This window comes from Meriones unguiculatus, chromosome X, assembly GCF_030254825.1.
Source record: "Meriones unguiculatus strain TT.TT164.6M chromosome X, Bangor_MerUng_6.1, whole genome shotgun sequence".
Taxonomy (NCBI): domain Eukaryota; kingdom Metazoa; phylum Chordata; class Mammalia; order Rodentia; family Muridae; genus Meriones; species Meriones unguiculatus.
This window is the reverse complement of record NC_083369.1, coordinates 82,519,129-82,535,136: the sequence shown is the minus strand read 5'-3', so window position 1 is coordinate 82,535,136 and position 16,008 is coordinate 82,519,129. Positions and strand designations below refer to the sequence as shown.

At 36.0% G+C, this 16,008-nt stretch overlaps 1 protein-coding gene across 1 annotated transcript in view; it reads left to right on the top strand.

The window, feature by feature from the left end:
- The window catches only part of Tenm1 (teneurin transmembrane protein 1), a 1,125,448-nt gene that overhangs the window by 965,438 nt on the left and 144,002 nt on the right, over nucleotides 1-16,008 (top strand). The window contains exons 18-19 of the mRNA XM_060375702.1: nucleotides 10,087-10,348; nucleotides 13,286-13,553. Of these exons, the coding sequence (XP_060231685.1) occupies nucleotides 10,087-10,348; nucleotides 13,286-13,553 (530 nt within the window). The remainder of the gene's footprint in view (nucleotides 1-10,086; nucleotides 10,349-13,285; nucleotides 13,554-16,008) is intronic.

Sequence of the window (16,008 nt, the reverse complement as noted above, 5' to 3'; positions counted from 1 at the left end):
CAGCATCTTTTTTTAAGTTAATTATATATTTTTATTACAATTTATTCACTGAGTATCCCCACTAAAGCCACATCCCTCATCTTCTCCCAGTCCTATCCCCTTCCCTCTTCTCCCCCTATGCCCTTTCCCTAGTCCCTTGATAGGAGAAGACCTCTGCCCCTACTATCTGACCTTAGCCTATTAGCTCTGATTCAAGGCTGGAAGCATCATCATCCTCTGTGGCCTGGCAAGCCTGCACTCCCCAGGGGTCTGCTGCAGTATTTTCAATTCCCACCAGCAACTGCCTTGGGTTAACTTACCTTTGTAAGCTCATACTAAATGTAAATATGTATGTGGACTACAGATAATTTGTCTCCATAATTAACAACTTCTTAATCAGCAAACACTTTCCTAATGACACAGAGAAGATATAGGACATGAGACAAAAGCACTATATCACAAATCAAAAGAGGGTATGGTTTTGGAAGACTGAGACCTCTATGGAGCTGAAGCTAGATATTCAGATGGAAAAAGACAAGAAGAGAAGAAACTAAAAGTCAAGTCTAAAGAAAACACAAACATGCACTAAAGCTTCCTGCATGGGGGCGGAGGGGAGTCCAAGTTGGCAGCAAACAGCACGCACCATATCTGAGGGGCAAAGGAAACAAATCTCTAAAATTGGTGAGTAGAGAACACAGAACATCTACAGCTGAACACAGAACATCTATATTGAAGCTTCCTGGGCAAGAGGGGACAACCCATGTGATGGGACAATTTGGATCCAGTTCACTCATGAACCTCTCTAGGGTCTGAGAGTGGTGAATATTTGAGCCCCCTGTACTTCCCCTTGCCCCCAAGCACTGGCGTCACTGCTCGGCTGAAGAAGCAGTGGTTGCTCCCAAGCAATATCCTCCATGCTCGGTGACTGAGATGACAAAGGAAGCTTCCTCAAGCAGGAGCCTCCTTGCTCAGTGACTGAGACAGCAGAGACAGCTGCTCCAAGTACAGGTTTCCCTGCCCTGCAGACACCCCTAAGATGACTGATCTCCTACACTTTCATTGCCCCTGCAGGCCCAAATATTAGACTAGAGAACAGGGGGAAACACTGTTTTCCATTTAGGCTTGCAAGCCACTGAGTATGCCTTCAAGTGAACACACACAGAGCCCCAAATCCAGGGTCTCTCTACACCAGCAACCAGACATCAGATATGTGCTACCCGCACCCCCAATGTGAGCAACTTAGGGATCCTTGTGACAGTATTCTCAACATTGAAGTCCCAGTACTGTGGGTTTCCCAGTGTAATCAAGGCAAACAAATTCTGAAGACGAGATCTTGCAACCCAGGCAAATCTGAATACCTGAAGGACAGCACATCAGGACAATGAGCCACTGAGGTAGTCAGAGCACCTGCGCATGCACATTGCTCCCAGGAATGCCATGAGCACCCGCACCTATGCTTATGTTCCACCCTTCCAAACATCTACACAATCTAGCACCCTGTCATTCAAGGCACATTTCCATGCACTCTCCCACACTTAAACACATGTGCCTGTGACATTCCTCATTTAGCTACAGCTGAAACACCAACATCCACTCTCAAACTAGTGGTCTTCTCTCATTTTCCTGAAGAATAATCCAGACACCAAAAACAGACAGATCCAGTCTGAAATACAGACTCCAGAAACAAACAGAAAATGGTATAGATAAGCAGATGGCTAGAGGTCCACTTAAGAACATATCCAACAAAAATCAGGACATCAGGGCTTCACCAGCAACCCCAAAAATCAATGGATATTTTAATTCATTGGAAACACAAGAAAATTATTTAAATCTATGCTTATCAAGTTATTAGAGGCACATAAAGAGGAAATGGACAAAACTCACAAAGACATACAACCAAACAAATAGAGGCACAAGTAAAGACATATAGAGAGGAAACAAACAAAGCTCTCTAAGAAATACAGGCAAATACAGCCAAACAAATAGAGGCACATGTAAAGGCACGAGTAAAGGCATATAGAGAGGAAACAAAAGAAATAAAATAGAGGTCAACATGGAAAGACAGAAATCCACATTTTAAAATGTGAAGGAACTAGTACAAGACATGAAAACAGAATTAGAATCAATAAAGATAAAACAAACACAGAAAACCCTGGAGCTGGAGAACTTAGAGAAAAGATCAGGAAACAAAAAGGTAAGCATCACCAACAGAATACAAGAGGTGGAAGAGAGAATCCCAGGCACTGAAGATACAATTGCAGAAATTGATACATATCTCAAAGAAAAAGTAAAATCAGAAAAGTTCCAAACATAAAACATCCAAAAAATCAGGGACACTATTAAAAGACAAAATCTAAGAATAATAGGAATAGACGAAAAACAAGATTCCAGGCTCCAAGGTCCAGAACATGTTTTCAAGAAAATCATAGAAGAAAAATTCCCAATTGAAAGAAATACATGTCCAGAAACATACAAGAGGCCTATATAACACCTAATAGACCAGACCAGAAAAGAAATTCCTAATGTCACATAATAGTCAAAACACTAAATCTACAGAATAAAGAAAAAATATGAAAAGCATCAGGGGGAAAAGGCCAAGTAACATATAAAGGTAGACTTATCAGAATCACACCAGACTTTGCAATAGAAACTATGGAAGCCAGAGGGGCCTGGGCAGATGTCATGCAGACTCAAAGAGGCCACAGATACCAACCCAGACCACTATACCCAGCAATGATTTAAAGCAACAGAGGTGGAGAAAACAAAATATTCCATGACAAAACTAAATTTAAACAATATCTACATAGCAACCCAGTCCTACAGAAGATACTAGAAGGAAAGCTCTAATAAAATCAACTACACCCAATAAATATAGGGCATAGATAACATCAAAGCAAAAAGATAAATAAATAAAAGAAAACAAGCATAGAAACAGTAACACCACCAACTCCACCATAAAAGGAACTAACATTCATTGGTAACTATTATCTATCAATATCACTGGACTCAACTATCCAATAAAAAGACACAGACTAACAAAATGGTTGTGGAAACAGGATCCAACATTCTGCTCCACCCAAGAAACTTACCTCTGCGACAAAGATTAAAAGCAACCTCAGAGTAAAGGGCTGGAAAAATATTTTTCAAGCAAACAAACCAAACTAAAAAGCTGGAGTAGCTGTTTTAATATCTAATAAAAGACTTTCAACCAAAATTAATCAAAAAGATGAAGAAGGGTACTTCCTTCTCATCAAAGTAAAAATCCAGCAGGAGGACATCACAATCCTGAACATCTATACAACAAATACAAGAGCACCTGCATTTCTGAATAAAACGTTATTAAAGCTTAAATCACACATTGATCCCATACCTTAATACTGGGAGAATTCAACACTCCACTTTCATCAAGGGACAGATAATCTAGACAGAAGCTAAATAAGGAAATTGTGACACATACCGAGGTCCTAAATCAAATGAACCTAATAGATTTCTACAGAACTTTTCACTCAAACTCAGCAACCCACGGAACCTTCTCAAAAACTGACCATATACTAGGGGCAAAGCAAACCTCAAAAGATGCAAGAAGACTGAAAAAATCCTTTGTGTCCTATCAGACAGCCATGGCCTCAAACTAGACCCCAACAACAGAAATAACAAAAAGTCAACATACACATGGAAACAAAACAACTCTCTATTCAATGACAGCTGGGTCTGGGAAGATATTAAAAAAGAAATTAAAGACTTCCTAAAATTCAATGAAAATGAAGGCACAACTTACGCAAACTCATGGGACATAATGAAAGCAGTGCTAAAAGGACAGTTGGTAGCACTAACTTAAGTGCCACCAGAAAAAAGTTTGAGACATCTCATACAAGCAACTTAACTGCACAACAAAAAGCCCTAGGGGGAAAAAAAAGAAGCAAACACATTCAAGAGGAGTAAGTCATTGGAAATAATCAAACTCAGGGCTGAAATCAATTAATTAGAAACAAAGAAACCAATTCAAAGAATCAATTAGACCAAGAGCTGATTCTTTAAGAAAATCAAGAAGACAGACAACCCCTTAACCAAACTAATTAAAAGGCAGTGAGGATCTATCCAAATCAGCAAAATTAAAAATGAAAAGGTAGACAAAATGACAGACCCTAAGGAAATCCAAGCAATCATTAGGTCTTACTACAAAAGCCTTTATGCCACAAAATTTGAAATCTAAATGACATGACCAAGTAGGCTTCATCCCAGGCATGTAGGGATGGTTGAATGTATGAAAATGCATCAATGTAATTCATCATATAAATAAATGAAAGAAAAAAATCATCTCCTTAGGTGTCAAAAACTATTTGACAAAATCCAACACCCATTCATTCTTAAAACCATGGCAAGATCATGGATATAAAGCACATAACTAAATGGAGAAAATTTTAAATCAATCCCACTGAAATCAGGAACCAAGGCAAGGCTGCCCACTTTCTCTGTATCTCTTCAACATAGTACTGGAAGTCTTAGGTAGAGCAATAAGCCAACTAATGGAGAAGAAGGGGGTAAAAATCAGAAAGGAAGAAATCAAAGTATCACTATTTCAGAGGATATGATAGCATATATGAATGACCCCAAAAGATCTACCAGAGAATTATTTCACTTGATAAACACCATCAACAAAGTAGCTGGATACAAAATTAACTCAAAAGAAATCAGTAGCCCTCCTGAAAACAGCAGACAAAAGGGCTGAGAAAGAAATTGGGGAAAACACACCCTTCATAATAGCCATGAATAACATAAATTACCTTGGTGTTACTCTAACCAAGCAAATGAAAGATCTGTTGGAGAAAAACTTTGTCTCGAGTGAAGAAAGAATTTGAAGAATATATCAGAAGATAGAAAGATCTCCCATGCTCATGGATCGGCAGGATTAAGAGTGAAAATGGTCATCCTGCCAAAAACAATCTACAGATTTAATGCAATTCCCATCAAAACACCAACACATTTCTTTACAGACCTTGAAATAACAATTCTCAACTTCATATGGAAAAATGAAAAAGCCAGAATTGCTTAAACAATCTTGTACAACAAAAGATCATCTAGAGGTATCTCCATCCCTGACCTCAAGCTATACTACAGAGCAGGAGTAATAAAAACTACATGGTATTGGCATAGAAACAGAATGTTGGATCCATGGAATCAAATAGAAGACACAGAAATAGAACCACACACCTACTGATACTTGATTTTTTACAAAGAAGCCAAAATCATACAGTAGAAAAAGAGAACATCTTCAACAAATGGTGCTGGTCTAACTGGATGTCTACAGTAGAAAAATGCAAATAGATCCATATTTATCACCCTGCTCAAAACTGAAGTACAAGTGGATCAAAGACCTCAACATAAAACAAGACACACTAAATCTATTAGAAGAAAAAGTGGGGAAGAGCCTTGAACTCATTGACACAGTAGACAAGTTCCTGAACAGAACACCAACAGCAAAGGCTCTAAGATCAACAATCATTAAATGGGACCTCATGAAACTGAAAAGCTTATGTAAAGCAAAGGACACTGCCCTCAGAACAACCAACAGCCTCCAGACTGGGAAAGGTTCTTCACCAACCCTATATCTGACAGAGGGATAATGTCCAGAATTTAAAAAGTAACAAATCAAGTAATCCAATTAAAAATTGGGGTACATAGCTAAAGAGAGAATTCTCAATAAAGGAATATAAAATGGCAGAGAAATACTTAAAGAAATGCTCAACATCCTTAGTCATCAGGGAAATGCAAATCAAAACAACCCTGAGATTTCATTGCACACTTTCAGAATGGCTAAGATCAAAAACTCAAGCGGCAACAACCTGCTGGATAGGTTGTGGAGAAAAGAAAACCCTCTTCCATTGCTGGTGAGAATGTAAACTTGTACAGCCACTTAGGAAATCAATCTGGAGCTTTCTCAGAAAATTAGGAATAGTTCTACCTCAAGATCCAGCTATACCACTCCTAAGCATATATCCAAAATATGCTCAAGTATACAACAAGGACATTTGCTCAGCCATGTTAATAGCAACTATATTAGTTATAGCCAAAAATCTGGAAACAACCTAGATGTCCCTCAAGGAGGAATGGATGCAGAATTGTGGTACATTTACACAATGGAATACTACTCAGCAACTAAAAACTAATAAACCATGAAATTTGCAGGCAAACGGTGGTAACTAGAAAAGATCATCCTGGGGGAGGCATCCTAGAAGCAGAAAGACACACATGGTATATATTCACTTATAAGTGAATATAATATAATACATATAATACAGGATAAACATACTAAAACCTCTACACCTTAAGAAGCTAAGCAAGAAGGAGGACCCTGGGTAAGATGATCAGTCTTCATTCAAAAAGGCAAACAGTATGGACATCAAAAGAGGGAACAGGACAGAAGCCTAACAGAGAGGGCCTCTGAAAGACTCTACCCAGAAGGGTATTAAAGCAGATGCTGAGATTCATAGACAACTTTGGGCAGAATGCAGAAAATTTTTTGATAGAAGAGTAAGATGAAAGACCTGGAGGGGACAGGAGCTCCACAAGGAGAGCAACAGAACCAAAAATCTGGGCCCAGGAGTCTTTTCTGAGACTTATATTCCAACTATGAACCATGCATGGAGATAACTTAGAAAACCTGCACAGATGTAGCCCTTGGAAGCTCAGAGTACAAATGGTTTCCCTAATAAAGGGAACAGAGGCTCTCTCTGACATGAATTCAGTGGCTGGCTCTTTGATCATCTCCCCCTGAGGGAGAAGTAGCCTTACCAGGCCACACAGGAAGACAATGTAGCCAGTCCTGATGAGACCTGATAGACTAGGGTCAGATGGCAGGTGATAGAAACTCCCCTATCAGTGGACTGGGGGAGGGGTATAGGAGAGAAGAGAGAGGGAGGATGGGATTATGAGGAAACCAGGGAGGGGCCCACAGCCAGGATACAAAGTGAATAAATTGTAATAAATAAATAAATAGATGAATGAATAAATAAATAAATAAATAAATAGCTATAAAAAAGTAATTTCCCTCTGATTCACTCTAATTGATGGATAGCATAAGGCATCGTAGAGGTTTCAATAATTGTCTCTCTATGAACGGGACTGGTTTGACATCCTACAGATTGACAAAAATCTAGAAACACATAACCCATTTTGGTGCTTTTATACTTATTGTCATAGAATATAAAATATATTCTTAATGATATATGTAAGTGGAGGGGGTTTGTGATAAGAAAAAAATCTCAAAGAATAAGTCATTCATTGCAATGGCTGACATGAATTTTAGGGCATAAATCCACTTTCAACTTCCATGTCTATAAGTAAGCCAGGTGATATTTACTTTGTAAAGCTATGTGGAAAGAAGAAAAGTATGTGAGTCAATGGTCTCTAAGTAAATAAAAAATCCAACACATTTATATGTAATGTATACATATTTAGAGATCATATATATGTATGTATGTGTGTGTTTGTCTTATTTACAACATCAAAGTATTTGTTTATAGCAGGAGCTGTAAATATAGATGTATAATATTGAATCCTCTATTAATAACGTATAACCACAGTTTATGGACACAATGTTAATATGATAGAGATGAGACACACTCCTTATATGTGGAGAGAGAGAGAGAGAGAGAGAGAGAGATTTGAATTTATTTCAAGAATGTGACTTATGTTATTGTGGAGTCTGCTCATCTGATACCCGTAGAATGGGTTGGTACATCAAAAACTCTCAGGAGCAATTTGTACAGTTCATGAGCAAGATTTTCCCCTTCCTCTGGTAAACCTTAATTTTGCTCTTAAATTTCCAAATTGGTTGACTAGGACCCACTCATATCATCAAGGAAATCTCCATTACTAAATGTCAAGTGGTTGTAGAACTTAAGTATCATTGAACTATCTCCACACCATTATATAAGATTTCTATTTGGTTGAGTTACTAAGTTTCATAGGTTAGCCAAATTGAAACATACTAGCTACCCTAAGAAGCCTAGAGGAAGTTTCAAGAAGAACTCAGAAATCAGAAACTGTTTATGGAAGTAATCAAAAGCTGGCCCACAATGTATTTTCATTGTAACAAGAAGAAATGTATATAAAATTTAGTAGCAGAATATATCTAATTTGAGGACAAATTTAACATGTGCTAATTCTCAACACTATACTTGGCCCTTAATCTTTGTCTTATTTACAGCAGTAATGTAAACATTTGCAGCAGTAGCTGTAAATATGTCATATTGGATCACTTATTCAAAATATATAACTACAGTTCCTGGATATTTAAAAATTAACCCAGACACGAAGTTAATATAACAAAGATGAGACTCAAACTCAGATGTGTGTAAAGTCAAACTCACTCTTCCCACAAACGCATGACTGCTTTATCTGCTTAATCGTCTTTGCTGTGTTTGTTTCTTTTTCAATAAATAGGCACTCTAGTTTTAAGGATTTAAGGCTCAATGTTTGTACAAAGCAAGTGTATTAGGCCAGGTACATGAAGTGAAACCTGTGTAAAAGTTGATCTAAAAGAAATATTTCTTGAAAATATGTATTGAACTTTCCCCCTAACATTTGTATTAAATTGCTCCTGTTTTCATAAATTCAACGTTTCTGTTTACAACATAAGCTGTTTGGTTTTAGTCTTTAGTTCAAATAATTTCCTAATTCAGTTCTTAAAATCTTTCTTTTGGAATCCATCTTAAAATTACCGCTACTTCACAAAAAAAGGCAACAATAATCATATGATACATTCATATCATATGGTTACATTTCTTTGTTACTATTCATTATCTTTACCTGGAAGAATTCTTCAACAAGAGATTGAATGGTGATATTTGTTTAAATCTAATAAATATCACATTAAAGGAGTGCTAAGATGTCCATAATTAAGTCAGTTTCCCTATCAGGAATTTTAGCATTGAAGAAGTGTTTTACTTAAAAATCTTTTCTAATGTAGGGAAATGCTTATGTTGTTCTCCTATGGAATTGTATTGCTTTGAATATTAAATAACATCACATTCTTTTTTATCCATCTCTAAAATATGATTTATCATTTTCTTACTTTTTATCATACTTCATCATTTTGAATGCTTTCAAGTACATTACCTCAAAGACATAGTTATACTTAAAAATGAAGTGAGGTAGAACCATCACTGCAGAATGAAATGCAATCTGGGGCTTTTATGCTCCCATACAATAGTCTGTCAGAGACAAGACTTACAGAAGAGCTAGTCTTCTTTTGTCAGAGACACAAGAGAAGTGGTGGCAGAGATAAGTAGGGTGAGTTACCAATTGTCTTACAATGGAAAGCCAAAATCAGAATTCCTAAATAGGGAATTTAAGTACAATCAGGAACTGAAGATGGTTGTTACATGCAGGAGGTTCATGTATGGTTCAGTTCACTGAACACTTTTTTTGCACGGGTATGTTTCTCCTGAAGGTATTTCTTGGACACGCTGTCTGATTTCTGACACTGTCTTTGTGGCCCTAAACAATTTAACCTTTGGCTCTTTCCATATATGTATGTGTGTGTGTGTGTGTGTGTTGTGTGTATAAAGAATGTATGTTTACATGCATGTATATGTAAATATATACTATATATAGTTACTTAAAATTTTTAATATGAGTATGTACATTTAAAATGATGCAAAAATATCAGTTAGTAATCTTGTGTGATTCTTAAACAAAGGGGAGGCAATAATGTCAAAAGTACATGAATAATTTTGTTTAAGACAATATTAAAATTGGTATTTCAATTCTGATGAATATTAACTACTGGTACAAAATTCTAAATCAAAAGTCTACTGAATGATAAAAAGAAATCATCCATGAAATGAATACATGTGAAGTGAAATGAAGACAGTGAAGATTTTAAAAACAGAAAAAAAAATGTATATAATTTCCTAGAATTAAGAAATAATGCTATAATTAACCTATTTTATTTTAAATTTTAAATCTTATTTGGGCTGCTCATATCATTTGTGTTTCTCCTCATCCTCTCCTCCTCCTCTTCCTCTTTCTCCTTTTCCTATCACTCCTCCTCCTCCTCTTGTTACTCCTTCTTCTTATCCTCTATCTTTATTTTCTTTTTAGCTTTGACCTCGTAGCCATTGGTGGTATCTCTGTAGTCTTAATTTTTGAGCGATCACCTTTCCTGTCTGAAAAGAGAACACTCTGGTTGCCGTGGAATCAGTTTATTGTGGTGGAGAAAGTAATCATGCAGAGAATGGTAGCAGACACACCATCCTGTGATATTTCTAACTTCATCAGCCCAAACCCTATTGTACTTCCTTCACCACTCACGTCCTTTGGAGGATCCTGTCAAGAAAGGGGAACTATTGTTCCTGAGCTGCAGGTAGGTATATTGGCTTCACATGTTAAAGTTATAGTCATTAGGGTGTTTGACAATGTATTGTGGTTAATTATTTTTCTATCATTCTTGTTGTCCTTATAATATGGATTCCTTTGTTTTTTCAAAATAAACATTAGAATGAAGTCTTTCTGGTACGTTATTGGCCAGCATATTAGGAGACTATCTGTGGTCATGAAATAGCAAGGTAAACTACCTGTCAAGAAAAATGTTCAACTTTGACCTAATTAAAATGGTGTCCTAAAATACCTAGAAAGCTGGCTTAATGATAATGGTATAATCAGAAAGCTTGGAAATATTTGTGGTTTTAAAACTGAAACTGTTGAAAACTCTGTCTTCCATTGTGCAGGTAGTATTTACTGTTGCAGCTCTTCATGAAAGTTATTCTTGTTTAGCTGTATTTAATAAATGTAGTTTTCAGTTCTGGAAAGGGGGTGCTTTACACAATATTATTTTTAAGTATTTGAACTTTATAGGGAGAATCTTAACAGTTTAGCATTCATGAAAATTACTCTTTATTGAACATTACTAAGCCACTCTGACAGCCATAATACCATTCATAGACAACAATATAGAAGCATTTAAATAATATGTAAAAGTAGGTGCCACATAAATAGACTTATAAAGCTTACAGATGCAAAAAAAAGAAGAAGAAGTGTACATCTAATAAAAATCTGATGGACACTCCAAGACTAAATTAACTTTACCTCCATCACAATAACCCCCAAAGTACTCCCCACTGAAGAACACCTCACAGAAAAAAATAACCCTATCTGGAAAGAACAATCCAAAGTGTTAGCTGTCTTGGCTGTTCTAATACTTTTCCTTATGAAATAAGAAAAATATAAAAGTAATGATATATATCATCAGTACACTAAGTCTTGCACTAGAAAGTATATGTTACTAGACAATACTAGAAAGTATAAGTTTTTGTTTAACCTAAAAGTTTTAAATCTTAGGATTATTTATTTTATTACAGATATTAAATACTAAGGTAACAAATATGTTCTTATTGACTACAGTTAGGATCTGAAAAAGTAGCCAGCAGACAATTTTAATATAAAACATACAGTGTAGAGGAGAAAATACTAGACAAAGAATATAGAAGAGGGGCTGGAGTGACTCAACAGTTAAGTACACTTGATATTCTTCCTGAGGATCCAAGTTTGATCCCAGCTCCCATATTTTGTAGCTTACAACTGCATATAACTCCAAGTTCATTGATAAGATGTCCTCTTCTAGCCTCCATGTGCACCTGCACTCATATGCACATACTCATACAGACATACGCAGACACATCATTAAAAATAAAACAAATCTTTCTTTTAAATTTTTTATTTTAATTATTATTTATTACAACGTATTCACTTTGTAACCCTGCAGTGGGCCCCTCCCTGGTCTCCTCCCTATCCCACCCTCCCTCCTTTCCCCCCACATGCCCCTCCCTAGTCCACTTATAGAGGAGAATCTCCTCCCCTTCAATCTGACCCTAGACTGTCAGGTCTTATCAGGACTGGCTGTATTGTCTTCCTCTATGGCCTGGCAAGGCTGTACCCCACAGGGGGTTGGGGGAGGTCAGAGAGCCTGCCTCTGAGTTCAAGCCAGAGACAGCCCCTATTCCCCTTACTAAGTAACCCACATGGAGACTGAGTCTATGGGCTACATCTGAGTGGGGGGGGGGGCGGTTAGGTCTTCTCCTTGCATGGTTCTTGGTTGGGGTATCAGTCTCTGTTGGGTCCCCAGGGCCCAATATTTTGGTTCCTTGTTCTCCTTCTTAAAGGGTATACAAAAGAGATTAGGTCTTCGGAAATAGCAAAAATACCCCAAATCTGGATGTATATGATTCTTTGTGTTTAACAGTCAGTATTGTGGACACTTTGCATGCAAGTATGAAGAAGATAAAGGAGGGAAAGGTGATATTAAAACAGGGCATGAAAATATTTACACATTCCATGCCATATTAAATACACTGAATAAAATGGCCTCTTCAGCTATTTGTTTTGAAAAATGAAATTAATAGAACACAAGATCAGTTTTAGTTACCAGTTTTTGACATTTAGCTCCATCTGTAGTAATAAACAAATAAGTAATAGCAATTAATTAACAAAGCCAAATGGCATTTTCACTCTGAAACCAATGTTTACTTCAAGATTTCCAGAGGAATTAGTGGGAATTATTTTTCCTTCAGTCATTGGTACCAAGTCGGAGAAACTTAAAACCAGCCATTTGTACATCTAATCACAAAGAAAAATGTGACAAAATTATGATTAAATTTTTGACCTCCAGACCATTTCTGAGCTTCAAAGTAAACAAACTTGACTTTAGTAAAGATTAATTCCAGGGATATTACAATCTTTGTTATTAAATATCACTTTATGCTTGTAAATATCAGAGTATCTGCTTCTGTAATCCTTCCTCTTAGAAAGCCTAGCCTAAATAAGCAATGGTTTTGAAACGTGTGACATCACACCAAACAAGGGTTTGTTAATGTATTTGTAAGAAAGACCTCTTAATAGAGCCTAGAGCACTGAAATGCTTGACATTCAGCAGTGTGATCTTTCCCAACTCTTGCTAAGCAATTTTTGGAACACTGTTGAAAGAAAAAAAAAATGTTATTTACAGTCATTCCTGGCAGCAGATGATGAGAGCAATCTGTAGTGTTGAATGTATTTGTCGTTCTCAGTCAGATTTGATAGAAAATTCAAATCCTTCTATCAGCCAGACTCATAAAAATCTGGGAGCACGTGGCTTGATATCAGTAGATCCCAGTATTCACTTTCCTTCGGTCTTTTTCTCAGACAACAAAGCATGTTTTAGCTTCCTCTACCTGTGACCACTGGAGTGCTAATTTTTGTTGTTTTGTTTTGGGGTGTGTGTGTGTGTGTGTGTGTGTGTGTGTGTGTGTGTGTGTTTCAATTTTAGGTTGTACAAGAGGAAATCCCCATTCCATCCAGCTTTGTGAGACTGAGTTACCTAAGCAGCCGAACACGCGGGTATAAAAGTTTGCTACGGATCATTTTGACACATTCAACAATTCCCATGGGCATGATTAAAGTACACCTCACAGTAGCTGTGGAAGGGCGACTCACACAGAAGTGGTTTCCTGCTGCAATTAATCTTGTCTACACATATGCTTGGAACAAGACAGACATCTATGGACAGAAGGTTTGGGGCCTGGCAGAAGCTTTGGGTATGTTGAACTATTTCTATTTAAATAGCAGTATTATGCTTACAAAACAGAAAATACTAAATGTGTAATAGTTTGAATTTGGAATATTTATTGTTTTTTTCCAGTTAAGGAATATAAGATTTTATTTTTAATGTAAATACCCACTTTGGACCTGCTTAGAATTCCACTGTGATATAGTTTTGCTTAAATATATTTTAGTTGCATGATAGCAGCGTACCAGAGGCATGACACAATATCTAACTTGTAACTGTCTCCATAGCTGAATGTTGTTTTCTAACTGTGTCTTTTGATGTGACGTTCTGTGGGCCTTTTTTATTGTTATTATTTAACACTTAGACTGTCATTTATTAAAAACTACAGACTTCTGACTTATAGGCATTTTGTTATCATTTCTGTCTGGGATGGCTAAACTCCATTAACTTATTACTTTAGTATATTTAATAAAAACATCATCCAGATTTTCCATTTCTTTTTATTTTCTATAATCTTGAGCAAAGTATTACCATATATCCAGAAATCTAAGGACAAATTAACAGTTGAATCTCTAAGGGAGCTGTTTTCATATCCTTCCTTGGGAAGGTTTGCTATGATACAATTCCACACAGCTAAGCATTATATCTTAGGTGATATGTATCAAATTCTTCTCTTTTTTTCCAGAGAAAAATTATTAGTTTAGTTGTTGGTGTTGCCACTGGTTATTTTTTCTTAAGCTGTAACATGCACAGATTTATCCAACACCCAATGAAGTGCTAATTACTGTAACTTCTATTATTTCTTCACAAGATTTATATACATGAAGCTGAACCTAATTTAAAAAAAATAACAGCTTTGTCAGGACATAATTTACATGCCATAAAACATTACCTACATTTACAGTAGGCAATTAGCACAATTCAAAATGTTATGTAACCATTCCCAAATCTAACTCCAGAACATTTTTGTCATTACCACACAAAAGCCACTCCACACATATTAGCAGTTATTCTTCACACTGCTCTCTCCCCTGGAGCTGGAATCTATTAATCTCCTTTTTATATTTCTCTATTTCCTTAATTTGTATACTTCAAATTAATAGCACCATACACTGAGTGATTTTTTGAGTTTGGCTTCTTTCAATTGGCATAACATTGCCAATGTTCCTCTATGTAATCACATATAGCTCTACTTCCACTTTGTGACTGAATAATATTCTTTTACATGTATATACTACAATAGTGCTCATTTATCCACTCAAATACACTAGCACTGTTTCATTGATTGTTTTGAGTAGTGTTCCTATAAACATTTGTATACAGGTCTTTATTTTAATGCTTGATTTTAATTATTTTGTATATATACCGATATTTTGAGACAGTATGGTAATATGATGTTTAAATTACTGAGAAACCCCCAAACTATTTTCTTCAGTGACAGCACAATTTGTTTGTATGTGTACATGTGTACAAACACATGTAGAGTCCAGAAGTTGATGTTAAATGTCTTCTTAACACTGCCTGTCCTTTTTTTTTTTTTTTTTCTTGAGATAATGTCTATCATTCCACCTAGAACTCACTGATCTGTCTAGGAAACAGAAGTATATTCCCATCTCTGCATTTTCATTATAGCACCAGACTTTTATGGGGTGTTAGAGGATTGAACTCAGGTCCTCATGCTTGCACAGTAAGCATTTTACTGACAGAAGTATCACTCTAGCCTGTGACCATACCATTGTCAACCTCATTTTATACATGAATTGCATCTCTTCTTTTTAAGTATGTCCACAACTAAATATTCTACACTCTTCCACCTTGCTGTAGTTAATCATACTCATTGAGGTAACCACTAATACATTTATTTATAATTACAGAAACATGTAAACCACGTAGAAAACAAAATTAATATGTGGACTTTCATGTTGGCTTCTCTATTCCTATTGTTTACGTGTGTGTACCATTATAACTATTAATTAAAAGGCCATATGGGAGGTTTTTGGAAGGAGGAAAAAGAAGGGAGCAATGTTGTAAATATAATTTCAAAATTTTAAATAAAAAAATGAAAAAAATGTTATTGATTCTTTTGTAAGGCTAGTGATAATAATAAAAGCAAAAAATAATAAAAATCCTTTAGAAATATCCAAAGTACGAAGCAAAACAATGTTTCCTTATACATTTAAGGGTAAATTTTTAGAGTAGAGAAAAAAATTTGCAAAGCACCCAAATAAAAGGCCAAATAATTGCACAAATAGTACCTAAGCTGAAATATAGATTATTTGCCTTGCACAGAATGCCCTGGTTAGCCATGATTTAAAGAACTGTGGGATAAAAAGACTTTATTTACAACATACACCTTATCTCCATTTCCTTTTTTTAGCTTGGGAAAAGAAACAGGTAATTGTTTATTTTTAGTGTCCACTACATTTTAACACAGTTTAAACGTATTTAGTTTAGAAGAAAGGTTAGTAAATAAGTAAAGAAAA